Source organism: Artibeus jamaicensis, unplaced genomic scaffold, assembly GCF_021234435.1.
Source record: "Artibeus jamaicensis isolate MK-2021 breed Jamaican fruit bat unplaced genomic scaffold, CSHL_Jam_final scaffold_916, whole genome shotgun sequence".
In the NCBI taxonomy this organism is placed as follows: domain Eukaryota; kingdom Metazoa; phylum Chordata; class Mammalia; order Chiroptera; family Phyllostomidae; genus Artibeus; species Artibeus jamaicensis.
In genome coordinates, this window is record NW_026522059.1 from 18,689,980 (window position 1) to 18,704,688 (window position 14,709).

At 35.0% G+C, this 14,709-nt stretch overlaps 1 protein-coding gene across 3 annotated transcripts in view; it reads left to right on the forward strand.

The window, feature by feature from the left end:
* Window positions 1-14,709, forward strand: part of CSMD3 (CUB and Sushi multiple domains 3) — a 921,636-nt gene that overhangs the window by 697,192 nt on the left and 209,735 nt on the right. For all 3 annotated transcript variants that reach the window (XM_053661036.1, XM_053661038.1, XM_053661039.1), the window contains one exon: window positions 6,006-6,122. In XM_053661036.1, coding sequence (XP_053517011.1) covers window positions 6,006-6,122 — 117 coding nt within the window. The remainder of the gene's footprint in view (window positions 1-6,005; window positions 6,123-14,709) is intronic.

A 14,709-nucleotide genomic window follows, 5' to 3' on the forward strand; every position in this document is an offset into this window, starting at 1 on the left:
AAGGATGAATTCATGGTAAATTTCATGAATTTTCAAAGAATTTATATCCCAATCTTGAAAATGAGACTAAAATGAGCAATATGACTACCAGACATAAACTACCAGCATCCACATCTACTATTAATAGTAGAATTTGTATATGTTAACATGAAAGACCTATCCAAGGAATATGGCTATTTCAAAGCCTTTGTGGTATACTGACTTTTTTTGTTCTAAGCACACACCTCTGAGAGAGAACATGGCTCATACACTGGAGGGGGAAGAGAATGCCTTCCCACCAGCAAAAGCAAATGAATGAGTCCCGGCCATCAGTGGGTGACATGCTCATATCCTACTAAGCTGACTCAGTGAGTCATGAAAATGGTTTACAAGCCACTGATTGCAACACTGAGATTTTTTTTCTTGGTGTGAAACAAGAGTGTGGAATTATAACACAAAATTAATTAATAAGCAATAAAAACTGACTTGTTTTTTTCATTTAGGTAAACAGATGAAATTATAGAAAACTCGTAACATGTAAATACACGTAAATGTATCAACATAATGCAGACGAAAATGAGGAACAAAACAAATAAGTTACTTAGTATAATGGTTTATAATTAAAGTAGTATTTATCACCATTATGATCATATAGCCATATTGGAAGTTTAAAATCTAAGGCAGATAAACAAAATGAAAATGCATGCTTACATAGGAGACATGAAGAGTGGAATGAAATACATAGGTAAAATTTTAGGCACTTTTATTAAGATCAAAGTTTTGAACAAAGGAAAAAAGAAGTGACAGCCATTTTAATCTTCAACTCAATACTGGGAATAATGGCGTCTAGCTGTCTGCATTACAAATTCACATCACAGAGTTTAAGGTTATGAAAGTCCTGCTTTAGAAAAAAAGAAAAGACTCTGTGGTTGATAAAGCTTTCAACACACTCTATATCAGGATGTATGATTTGTGACATTCAATCAGACTATATCAGGGCATGAGTATTTTACTGGACCTGAACGAGCACTTCTGTAAAGTACAGCAGCTCTTTCAAACTGAAGGAGTCACAGGTCACATCTAATAAATTATTGATTTAATATATCCTATTGCTCTTTTGTGGCCTGTAAGAATTCATCACTTTTAAAAGTACAGATCTTACTTTCTGAGAAAAAAATATGCATTATATAAAAATTTTCATTATAAAGTATATTTGGTAATAAATTATAAATAACAAAAGTGAAAAGAGATCTGAAATTGCAAGTAGCTTAAGGCAATGCTGCATGTAGTAAAAGTCTGTATGATATATGGACAGTTAAGTGGTACTTCTTCCCTATAAATGGTTTGGGATTCTTCTATTTCATTCAGCCTTCCCCTCCTCCTTCACATCATCATTATCATCATCCTCATCTTCCTCCCCATTCCCACACATATGATCAAGCCATAGGTGGTAAGTATGTACATTAGATGACTAGAAGCCTTAAAACCCAGTGCAGTTTCATCCTCTGATGTCCCTGGAAATACCACATCTGTCTATTCTATCATTTCCTAGTTCAGGAGCAAAACAAATATATACAATATAGTTAGAGCATGGGCACATTTCACTTACACAAATCAAACCCTAAAATTTGCCAAAAGAAGATTTTAAAATGCAAACAGAAAAAAGAGAAGAGAAAGAATAATGCGTAATTAAACTGTGGGGCTGATTTTGCTTACTCGATGAGGGACTACTCCAGAGTGAATAAACATTAGCTACATGGAGTTGCTACTGTGGAGTGGTAGGCTGGTTGGTATTTCCTCATTGGAGCTCAGTATCCATGTAGCTCTCATGTTGTAAAAATCTTATCATTGAATATATTTCTAATGTTTAAAGATACATAATCTTTCATGTAATAGTTCTTCTAAGTGCAAAGCAACAGTGATTCCTGGAAATTAAAGAAACCTTGATGATTTTAATCAGAGAAAGAAAAATAGGTGCATATGGATTTATTAAGAGATGGTTTACTCAATCATTTCTTGGATTTAAGTGAATTTCTAGGGCAATTTCAACCAAATGAAGTGCTGCATACGTGCCGACTGTGGAACACTCTTTCATAGTAGTCTGGTCTTGCGAGTGCAGTTCATTTAATCATCCGACAGACGTTGACACGTTTATCAAAACTGTCCTGCAAGACAAGCGTTGATAAGACTTGTGTGCTATAAACATAACTAGCAATAGTAAGAACTTGTGCAAATGAGGAAGGCTGGCTGTGCATAGAGAAAGTCCTTATGGAAAGCATTGAGAGTCTGGATCCTGGCACTTACAGGGGCAGACAGGAGGGGCTGATAAACTACAGTAGGGTGCAAATGACAAATGATGGACTGGAGCCCGAAAGTCAGGGTGACAGCAACAAGAGTATTGGCATTTTATAAAGGGCTAATTTTGGCATTTTAGATCTTTAAAATACTTTGGCTATATATGTAAACATAAAACACAGTTCTATAGTGCTGCAAAATCATAATTAATTGCAGTCAATAAAAAAACGTTAGTTACTGCCACCGCGACAGTCCATTTTAGAATCATCAGTCTGGCATTTTGCCAGGTGCATTCTGGGGAATGTTGGTCCCATGAGATGTTACAGTAAAATGGACTTTATGATCAAATAAATTTATAAGAAATTGCATGATGTCCCAAATCTTACAAACAACTCAATGAACTCCTGTAGTAAAGAATCTCATTTTTTTAAAATCTAAGTACCAGTATTTCCCAAACTTAGCCCTAGAACCATTTCTTCTCATAATTCATGTGTTCTACAAAACTGCTACTGAAATGCAGCTTTAAGGTAGTCATAGTGTCAAATAAGTTATAATCAGGAATAGGTGAGTTCTTGCATTTAATGCATTCCAGTAACACAGGCTGTTTAGAGAAAAGCAGTCAGTTTGTTGAAGGATCTGAATATATAAGGCAGGTAGAAAAAAATAAGCATGGAATTAGAGTCCTGGCTTGCTTGTATCTTCTACTGATTGTTAACAGAGAAAGGATGTCCTTTTCTCTGTTAGGCAATAAGGTGAAATTACATCAGGGAGAGCAAATACTAGAATAATTAGTAAAGTTAGCCTGGCTTAGTCATTATTCCATTTAGATTTGTAAAAATACAAAACTGATTACAATAAAACTAAATCTCACACCAGTTAATTTTCCCTTATTTATATTTACATAACTGCATAAAATATTTCAGTCACTACAGGAGTCAGCATAATTGAGTATAAATTAAGCCATGCTATAATCTCTGACCATATGAAATATAAAGTGATTGCTACCTGTACAATAACAGAATCTAACATAATATTAGTCACCATCAGGAATGTGAGTATAGGCAACCTCATATATATTCATCAGTGGTTTAAATAAAAACTTTTTTTTGTATTTATAAATTACATTTACAACAAAAGCTGCCCTGAATGTCCATTATGCAAAATAAAATATATAAAACAAATTGAGCTGTCAGCTGTACAGTAATGTGGAATGGCAGAATATTCATAAGGCAAACAGCTTAACTTCACTCAGAAGCTCTCATTTCTATTCATACTTGCAAAATTTTAAAAATAGGAGTTTGTCACATACATTCAAAGTATTATAATTTGGGAATACCTTAAAATGAGAAAGAAAGTTAACATAAAATGTATTACTTATTCTTAAACAATTCTCTCGTCATTAGTATTATCATTTGAATCGAGTTATCAGTGATGAAAGGAGAATAGCCCTGACTAATGTCAAACAATAATGAGTGATGCAAATCATGCATCTCTGGTTATTATCATCATAGTTAATGTGTTGTTTTTCTGGGAGTTCTCATTTTAGTATCTGAAAGTCTATCCGTTACCATTTTATAGAACGTTAAAAGAGAAAAAAGGCAGAACATTTATTAGCCACCCTCTCAGTACAACATACTGTTTACGTTTGTGTGTGTGTGTGTTGAAAACTACTAGTATGTTGCTATATTTTAAACTTTGGCCAGGAATCAATGAAAAGTTTTCACTTCTTGAAACTGGCATGACACCTCTCAAGCCACATAGCACACCCCATTCAGTTCTCTTGAAAGGAAATCACTCATGAACTCCAACACATTTTTTAACATCTACCCAAATTATGTGTCTTTCAGCCCTTTTCTCAGGTACAGAGACTAGTCACTCCAATTTTGCTGCTAATCTTATTTTCCTGAACCTCCAGGCCAATGCTCCTGATGTTCCCTTTGTAAGGACTCCTTCCTCTCTTTTGCACAGCACAACACAACACAACACAGCACAACACAACACAACACAACACAACACACCCGAAACTCATTCCATTTTGCATCTTCCTCTCACTATCTCTACATTCTCCTTCTCTTTATGGTTAGGATTCTGATTACTTTTGTATTTCTTTATCCACCACTTACTCTTTATTCAGCTACAGTTTAGCTACCACTTCTCTATTTCAAGGGTTAAGCTTTTTTTGTAAAGGGCCAAATGGCATTTTGTGCTTTGCTGGCCACATATCTCTGTCACATATTCTTAGCTGTTGTTTTGCTTGTAACTCTTTAAAAATGTAAAAATTTTTCTTGGCATGGGCTAGGTACGATTGGCCAGTAGAAAGCTTCTCTGATAGAAACTACTATATTAATAATACCCAAAACTTCCTTTTTGTGGGCTTGAAGGGAATCCTGCACCGGTTCAAAGCTAGTTAAAAGATAGAGGGAAGGAATTCAACCACCAGTTTTAATATTAATGGAAGGCGAGAAGCAGCTACACTGGGCTTCCTACGCACTTGCAGGTGACCTGCAACAACCACGGCCACCCCCTCAACAGACTCACCCTGAAATACCCTGTAGAGGAGGAAGCTATTGGGCTCTCCAGGCAGGGTGGCTCCCAGCTGTCTGTCAGTCAAGTTCCTGAGCCCACAAATCAGGAAGCTCATTACACCTCCGCAGTGGAAAGGATAGGGCTCGCAGACAAGCGGGCTAGGCAAAATCTCTCCGCAAGGAAACCATGGACATAGAAAAGAAGCTCCTTGATCCCTGACACTCTAGATGGTCAAATCCATTGGGACTCATTTTTCATGTTTTATCATGTTACGAATTATAACCTTTTTTTACTCTCTTTTAACTGAGACTGTCCTTTCCTTGTGCTCCCAAGAAACTAATTTCTCTGTATTTGCTCCCTATATGATCTGAGCGTCCCTCAGACCTCCTTTGTGGCCGTCTTTTCCTACTCTATTAATATATATTTTTCCGAGTGATATTATTCACTTAAAGAATTTCAACTATCTTCTTTATTGTTCTTTGGATACCTACATCTGTTAGGAGCTCAGGTCTCCTTCTGAGCTCCAGAACTATGAATCCTAATGTGTTCATGCTTCTTGCGAACACTGGGCCCATCATCTGCACTTGTACCGGGAACATTGGTTTCACCGGCATCTTTTTTAAGAACACAGCACATGGAGGGTTGAGGTAGCAAAAAGTCTGCGTCTATACACCATCAGCACCTCCTGTGATTTAAATGTAAGTTATGTAAACAGATAAAAGATGGTGAGAGAACATTCTAAGTTAGATGAGTAAGTGAGTATATTTGTATAGCCATCCTTACACCACGTTTAGAAAATTTTATTTAGTTTGGTGACAGCACAATTGGTGTTGATTTTCAATAGATTTCAGGCCTGGCAGTGAAACAGCTCTCCCTTGCCTATGTAATTTCTTATCATTACAAAGAGATGATTATCGTTACATTTTTATCATAAGGGAAAGCAGGTCCATCATCATTACCTGTAGAGATGGCACCATTACAACATTATCATAATTGTATTTTGGAGAAGAGTAGATCTTGATGTTTAAAATGTTTTGTTCACAGTTTTTATTTTATTTTTAAAATACTTGACAGTGAGGGGATCTCATTAAAATACGGGGATACAAAATGCACCTGAAAATGTGGTAGCCATATTTTTGTATTAAGAAAATATTCATAATAGAATTTTTTTCCTAAAAATAATGTTTTATCACTTTATTTTCTAGCTCCATGTGGAAGTCGCTCAACAGGTTCAGAAGGCACTGTTCTATCACCAAATTACCCCAAAAATTATAGTGTGGGACATAATTGTGTTTATTCCATAGCAGTTCCCAAGGAATTTGGTAAGTAAGATTCATCTCATCATGTGGTGTTTCATTACAGATGTCTTTATTTTTCACTATATGCTATCAAAAACATTGTTTTTTTAATGAGAATGTTCATAAAGTACTTTACTCCGCAGTCCTTTTAGATAGCTTTATAATAATAATAAAAATTTTAGGTCATTTTATTCCATCCAAATTTACAGTCAAATACACAGGTGAACAACAATATAAAAATGAAAACAGGATTGTTTTTAATTTTTAAAAATAAGTACATCCAGTAACCCCGCAAGTGCCTTCATATTTGAATTATATAAAATGGGAAATCACTGGAGTATAAAGCAGTTTGCTCTGGAAAATATGCATAAAGCCAAATACAGAAGTATTATGATAATAACAAAAGTATGTAAAAAAAAACAATCATGTAAGTCTTATATTTATGAACACATTTCCAGAAAGAAGAAATTTTGTTTTTAAGACCTAGTTTCTGGGGCAGCGTGAGTATTAAAAGACTGCAAAGGACATTTCAGCTCCTCTTGTCAACCTGCCAGTCTCGTCTGCATTGGCGCTGAGAAGATAACGTGTCCTTTGCTGCCTTTACATCTCCCTGATCACCAGTGTTAGAAGTTACCGACCTGCTTTTAAAGGTTTTGGATCTGAGATTCAGCTACACCTAACCCGTTAAGCTCTGCTTAGAGATTGATAGGCAAAGGCAATTTATTGAGCAGTAAAATATGGGAGAGAGCCTGGAGGTTCAGACTTCTAGAATTTAGATTTACAGCATTGTATTACATGGGAAAGGGTTTGCAGTAGCTTTAATGGATGTGCAGGTCTGGGTGACTACGTGTTATAGCAAAAGGACAAGGATTTTATCACATCAAGGTTTTTGGATCACGTCTTGACTTAAGGTTTCTGCTGATATATAAAATAAGCTAATGCTTCCAGTCCAATTTTTATATCCAGATACTACCTATATATCCTCCTTTTCTCGTCTCTGAAATAAGTCCAAGATTCTTAACTGACGTGAGAGAATATTGTCGTCAGAAATGATGTACTAAACTTTTTATCTTAACCTTGAAATAGACTGACAATGCCAGGATTAGCAAGGTGTCTGTTTCTGTACTTTACAAAATATTTGTTCTCCCTAGCTTTGTGATTGTTTGAATCAGAGCTGACCTCTTTGTGAAGAGAAGAATCGTTTAAAAAGAAAAATATCTTCTACTCAACTGTGTTTTTGTTGATGTTGCTACATTCTGTGCCCAAGAGAGTTTTTTTTTTCTTTTCTGGAAAGGTCATATAGTCTTCAGCTGCCAAAAATGTTACATGGTTGCTGACAGAATCCCAACAACTATAGTCTAGAAGACTCATGGTCATCCGAGTCATCCTGAGAAGCCATTGATTTGCTTTATTGCAGGCTGTTCTTGGGATGCCATGTGACCACAAGAATGAGAAAGTGGAAAAATAGCTTGCTCTTTCTCTGATAGGTAGATATGCTGATCACCTGGAGATATTTTACAGTATGTTCAAAAAGAGAAGGAAAAATAGTGATTAAATAAAAGTCTATTAACAGATTCATAAAGAATGGAATCTTTATTTTAATAGGGGAATGTAAGGTAAATTTAATTTTTTAATATAAAAATAATACAACCAGTAATCAAAAGTTTTTAACACTATTTTTTAAAAACAAATCTAGGATTATTTGTCAATAAAATCAATTATACTTTGATCTATTAATAAGGAAATTTATTTTTATAGATGTTGCATCATTCTTAATTTCAAAATACATAGAAAGTCAAAAAGACTTGGATTCTAATCATCATAGCCTATCACCTTTTAGCAATCTACCTTTGGACAATTATATAATCTCTTTGAGACTTAGTTTCTTTATTTGCACAGTGAGGATTGCTATGTCTACCAAGTAGTGTTGTTCTGAGGAATAAGTGTGATGGTATGTATAAAGTGTGCTGCACAAAGTTCATGCTCAATACCATTAGGTTGAAGAGTGCCAGCTTTTGAGTCAGATTTCTGGGTTCAGAGCCCAACCCAATTTGCTCTTCTTCATTGGACTAATCACATCATCTGGCTGAGACTGACTTTTCTCTGTGAACTAGAAATGATAAATGTCTACTTCATAGGGTTATTTTATAATTAAATAATATATATGTAAGTGACAAATAACACATAATAAGTCATATAAACACACCTGAGCACATACACACATACTTTCTTTCATGTTCACATTCGTAGTCCCTCCCCCCCCCAAAAAAGATAAAATAAAATGACCTGGATTACTGATTGGACTAGGCTCTTAAAAGTAGCATGACTAGCCCTGGCTAGCGAAGCTCAGTGGATTGAGCACTGGCCTGCAAACCAAAGGACTGTGGTTTGATTCCCAGTCAGGGCACATGCCTGGATTGCAGGACAGGTCCCCAGTGGGGGACACATGAGAGGCAACCACACATTGATATTTCTCTCCCTGTCTCCTTCCCTTCCCCTCTAAAGATAAATAAGTAAAAGCTTTTTTAAAAAAAGTAGCATGACTAAAAACGAAACATTTATGTTATGTAATTAAAGCACAAAACAAATATTTTGTATTTTACATCTCCAGTAGGTATCCAATTACCTTATGATTCCTTAAAATTTGGGAGCAGAATAGCAGAATTAAATAAATATGAATCAATCGTTGACTTCGTCCCATCTTTACATCTGCCTACTCACTGTGAAATGATCAAGCAGTAGTCACTAGGTCTCTACAAATAAAATTTCTGTTTTGCTTTGGCTACCTCTCATTCTTTGCTTAATTTCATTCTTTTGCCACATGGGGCTTCACTTTATGATTTTCAAGTATCATTTGATAATGTAACACTTATTTTTATTTTCTCTTTTTCTCTCATTTATCCCAAATCATAATCATGCCTACTTTATATGTTTTATATGCTGACTATATACACACGCCTAGAATTTTACTTTGTAAGTCATTTCGCATAGTATCTGTCAAATACACTCACTTCAGTCATTGGGATTTCATTTTTTACATGGATGGAGGTTCAAAAGTTATGTAAGGAGAAAAACCACATATAACCATTACCCATGAAATACCTTAAATATCCCATAGAAGATTGTCTATATGATGTTGCACAGGCTATACTGTCTTTGAGTAATCCTAACAGGGCATTTTCTTCCTCCAGTGTCAAACCAGGTAACTAAGAGTTTCTGATAGTATCAGACAAGCTTGTTTGGTTTCTCGTGCAGGTCACATGGAACCAAATTATTTCCATTTATTTTTGCCTGATGTAGAATTGAATTTATATACATTAAATGTTCACATATCTGACTCTATTTTACAAGTTGATTAAGTGAATACTCTTTGACCTATCATTCAATTTCTACGTTTTGTTTTTTCTCAATCAGAGAATTGTCAATTATAATACTTTCATGAGCATCATTAGATTTGATTTGAATTTATTCAGATCCCTCAGAGAATTTCAATATATAAATACCTTGAGGATAACTAGGATGATTATCTATGGTGACTTAGTTTTATGTGTAATCTCCCAGATAATTTTAAATCCTAAAAGGCCCATTCTGAGTGCATATTTGTTAAGTTAAAAAGCCTACTCTTTCCCAAGATTAGCTTTCCCAGGTGGAATCTTGGAAGTGTGCATGAAAACATTTTCATATTTTTCTCCTTAGTTTGCCTAGTTAATCTGCATGCATATATGTATATGCATATATATGTGTATATATATATTTCTGTGTTGTTGGTGTGGGTTCTTGGTTGTTTAGGTTTCAAATTTAGGAATACCTCAATACTGAAAAGTTATTGTCACTCTAGTCTACTCTGTATAATGAATTACTCTGTACAATGGGCACATAGGTTTTTAAAACCTTTTGTGTATTGCTGTGGGAGAGGCTTTTTAAAAAATAGCTGTCTTCATCTTGAACTTCTCTCCTACTTCTATATATTTTATATTGCTTTCTTAGTCCCAGCCATTATCTTTTGTACTTCTCATTGCTGTTTTTTTTTTCCTCCATCCAGTCTAGAAACATCTTTCCCTATGGCATTGATTATAATAAAGGGTTGTATTATGTTTTTTATTTTAAGCATTACCACAATATTATATTAAAATACTGGTAGTGATTAGGTAACTATCTAAATTATATTCATTACATTTAATATGTTCTTTTTATCTTATAGACTTAAGTGACTACATAGTGATTGTTAAATGCAATTTATTTTTATAATATCATATCTTTCACATTACTATATAAACTGTTCTCTGTAAAAACAGTCTTTAAAAATTTAAGTTTCCTCACCATGAACACACAGTGGACCAAAGAAAGTCTCTTTAATAAATGATGTTGGGAAAGCTGGACAGCTGCTTGTAGAAGAATTAAATTAGACCACTATCTTACACCTTATACAAAAATTAACTCAAAGTGGATGAAAGACTTGAATTTAAGATATGAAATCATGAAATGCACAGAGGAATGCATAGATGCTATGCTCCTAGGTATCAGTCTTATGGGTCGTTTTGCACATTTGTCTCCAACAGCAAAGGTAGCAGAAACAAAAATAACAAACAGAACTATGTCAGACTAAAAAGCTTCTTTACAGCAAAGGAAACCATCAACAAAATGAAAAGGCAACCTACTGAATAGGAAAAGATACCTGTGAATCATGTATCTGATATGGTATAAATACCCAAAATATGTTAAAGAACTCATACAAATCAAAAACAAAACAAAATTTGATTAAAAATGGGTAGATGACCTGAATAGACTTTTTTTCCAAAGAAAACATACAGATGGATAAGAAGCACATGAAAAGATGTTTAACATCACTAACTATTAGAGAAACACAAATCAAAACTTCAATGAGATATCATCTTCTACCTGTTAGAAAGGCTATTACTAAAAAGACAAGAAGGAATAAGTATGTGGGAAAAAGAGAATCCTGGTACATCATTGGTGGGTTTATAAATCCATTTAGCCAGCATAGAATACTGTATAAAGGTTACTCAAACAATGAAGAGTAAAACTAGCATTTAATCAAGCTATTTCTCTTCTAGGTATTTATCCTAAGAATACAAAAACACTTGTTTGAACAGATATAAGTACCCCATGTTCATAGCTGCATTATTTATAATAGCTAGATATGGAAACAACCTAAGTGCCCACTCACAAATGAATGCACAGAGAAGATGTAATACTACTCTGGGATTAAAAAAGGAAAGGATAAAATCTTGACATTTGTAACATGGAATGGACCTTGAGGGTATTATGCTAAAAGAAGTAAGTCGGACAGAGAAAGACAAATGCCATATGATTTTACTGATGTATAGAACATAAAAACAAACAAACAAAAAACACATCACAGATGCAGACAAGTTGGTGGATGCCAAGGGAAAGGCCATGGTGGGAAGATGAAGTAAGTAATGGGGATTGATTGTATAGTGATGGATGGAGACTAGACTGTAGACCTTTTGTGGTGAGCCTGCAGTAGTGTATACAAGTTGTTAAATTATAATGTTATACACCTGAAATTCATAGAATGTTATAAACCAATATAACTTCCATTTTTAAATTAATCTGTTAAAGAAAATGTAGGTCTTACAAATTAGAAGAAAAAAAGCAATAAATTAAAACTGAGATACACACAGTGTATGTAAATGTACATATATATGTTTTTCCTTTGGGTAATCTGAGCTTTTTAATATGTAAATATGTGCTAATGTAGTTTTGATGTGCATATGTAAAGTTAACTAACTCATTAGATCTTACACATTAAAACTGACATTTCTTTTATACTATGTATAGTCTCCTTTAAAACTTACATATATTAGACCATTTACCCTTTGATCTTATATCTAGGTGCTTGTAAATGATCTATTTTATTTGGCCTCTTTTTGTATGTTCGTTAGGCTGGTAAACCATTTCATTGGCATTCTGTTTTTCCTGGAGTGACATTTTCAGTATTGGAAGAACCCTTATGGTCAATAAAGATTTTTTATATTTTATATTTAAATTGTATGACACTGCATTTTTAACAGTAGAATTGCATCAAAAGCAATTTTCAGTATCTTGTGAATACTGAATTTACTTAACTAAAAATGACAATTAATGGTCACGAAGGTGTGTTTATTCAAAATTTATGTTTACTATTTATCATTATTTATTAGGTATAGAACAATTAAAAAGAAAAGGGAACCTTAACTTTTTTTATTAATGGCTGTTTTTATGGAAAAAATGCAGGAATGATACAGTAGTTCACCTTATCTGTGGTTTTACTTTCCATGATTAACAGCAGTCTGATAATATTAAGTGAAAATTTTCAGTAATAATTAGTAAAATTCATAAGAAAAAAAATTCATCAGTTTTAAATTGTGTGCCCTTCTGACAACATGACAAATCTTGTGCTACCCACTCAGTCCCATGCTGGCCAGGAATCCTTCCTACCTCCAGCGTCTTCACGCTAAGACACTCATTAGTCACTCGTAGCCATCTCCATTACTGATCCACTGACACAGTGTGGTAGTGTTGGTATTCCCGAAACTCTGATTTTACTTAACAACCACCCCAAAGTTCTAGAGTAGTGATGCTGGTGATTCAGCTATGCCAAAGAGAAGCCATCAAATGCGTCCTTTAAGTGAAAATGTGAAAGTTCTCCACTTGCTATAAGAAAAGTCTTACACTGAGGTTGCTAAGATCTATAGTAAGGGTGCATCTTCTACCAGTGAAATTGTGATGAAGAAAAAACAAATTTGTGTTAGTTTTGCTGCCATACTTCAAACTGCAAAAATTATGGCCCCAGGGGGCAATAAGTGCTTAGTTAAGAAGAAAAAGGAATTCAATTTGTGGTGGCAGATGGGAACAGAAAACATGTTCCACTTGATGGCCACTCATTGCGCCAGAAAGTGTTGATGAAGACCTCAGAGCTGGGGTGCCCAGGAATGAGAGACACCATGCCATTTACTGCAGGTAAAGAGTGGTTACACAGATACAGGAATAGGTTTGGCCCTTTAGCATCTCACATCATCACAGCGAGAAGGGTGAGTAAGATATTTTGAGAGACAGATAGGTACCACATTCACATAACTTTTATTGCATATATTATTGTAATTTTCTATTTTATTATTCATTATTTTCATTCATCTCTTGCTGAGCCTTATAATTATTAAATTACAATTAATTTATAAGTTAAACTTTATAATAGTATGTATGTATAGGAAAAAAAACCTAGTGTATATAGGGTTTGGTACCATTTCTGGTTTGAGGCATCCACTGAGGGTCTTGCAGTATATCTCCCAACAGTAAGGGGGGATTATTATACATTAATTCTGTGCCTATAAGAAAGAAAACCATTTATATTTTGTTGGCCTAATATTTTTGTGTAAGGAAAATGAGATCATTATGTATATTAATAATTACATTATTTAATCCTTTGGGTACTATTTATATAATTATATCTGAAGTTATGTTTGGTTACCAGGTGGAACCAGAACCTCCCCCCATTTGCAATTTGATTTGGATGTCAAGACTCATGACACCACATGTGCAGTAAGAGGGTGTGCAAAGCTTTATTACACATCTAATGAGGCTTTCTGAGAAGAACAGAGCAGATTTCAAAATGATCCAAAGTTGTTTAAGGAAGTAAAACAATGCAAGTGGCTTGGGGTTTTATTGTGGCGCCAGGGTGGCACTGGAGTGAAGTTCCCTAACACAGGTCAGGGTGTGTGAGGTTCGAACCTTCTGCTGGTTCTTACAGAACTTACTCCCAGGCCCTTAACAACTTGCCCGGATACAGACCAGAAGGTAGGGAGGTGGTAATAAGAGGGGTGAGACTGGAAAGCTGTCAGAAGTCAAACATAAAAAATTGATTAGACTTTATCACAAATCATTCTTGGTGTTTGACTGATAAGTGAACCATGCCATGCCTAATTTAATGCAATTTGGCCTTGTTTAATTAAACCACAATGGTATTTCATCAGGCCTGTATGCAGAGATTGTTTAGGGAGGCAAAAACTCTACAGAATGCCTAGTTCAGCATTGTTATGTGTTGTGAGAAGTGAAATGGGTGCCTTGAACACTGTCAACTACAACTAGAATGCTGAAGCAGATATGAAGGATCGTGGTGAGGCCTTGTGTCATGATGGCCTTAGTATGCATGGAGATATGTGTAGCACTGATTTATAATTTAGATATCTCTGAGGCAATATTCTTAGCAATGTTTAATCCCTAAAGGACAACCTTGGAATAGGAATTGTTGTTGTTTCATTGACCGGAGCACATGGCCATACAATTGGCAGTGGCCTGAGGGTCTTTGAAAATGTTCAGCTGGAGCTGATTACTGACCTGATTGCTGACCAGGGCATCCAGTGCAGAGTTGACTGCCAAAGTTTGGGCGAACATTCTGATAATTGAGTCCTTTATCAGGGATGTCTTAGTTAAGGTATTAAAAGCAGCAACTCTCCAGGGAGTTCAGTTATGTGTGATGATGGTGGCCATACTGTCTGTAAGGTGTATAGAGTCCCTTTGCTGTTCACTCAGTTTATCCCAAGGGACTCCTCAAATAGGTAATGGGTCCAGAAGAGAAGTGAGCACCTGT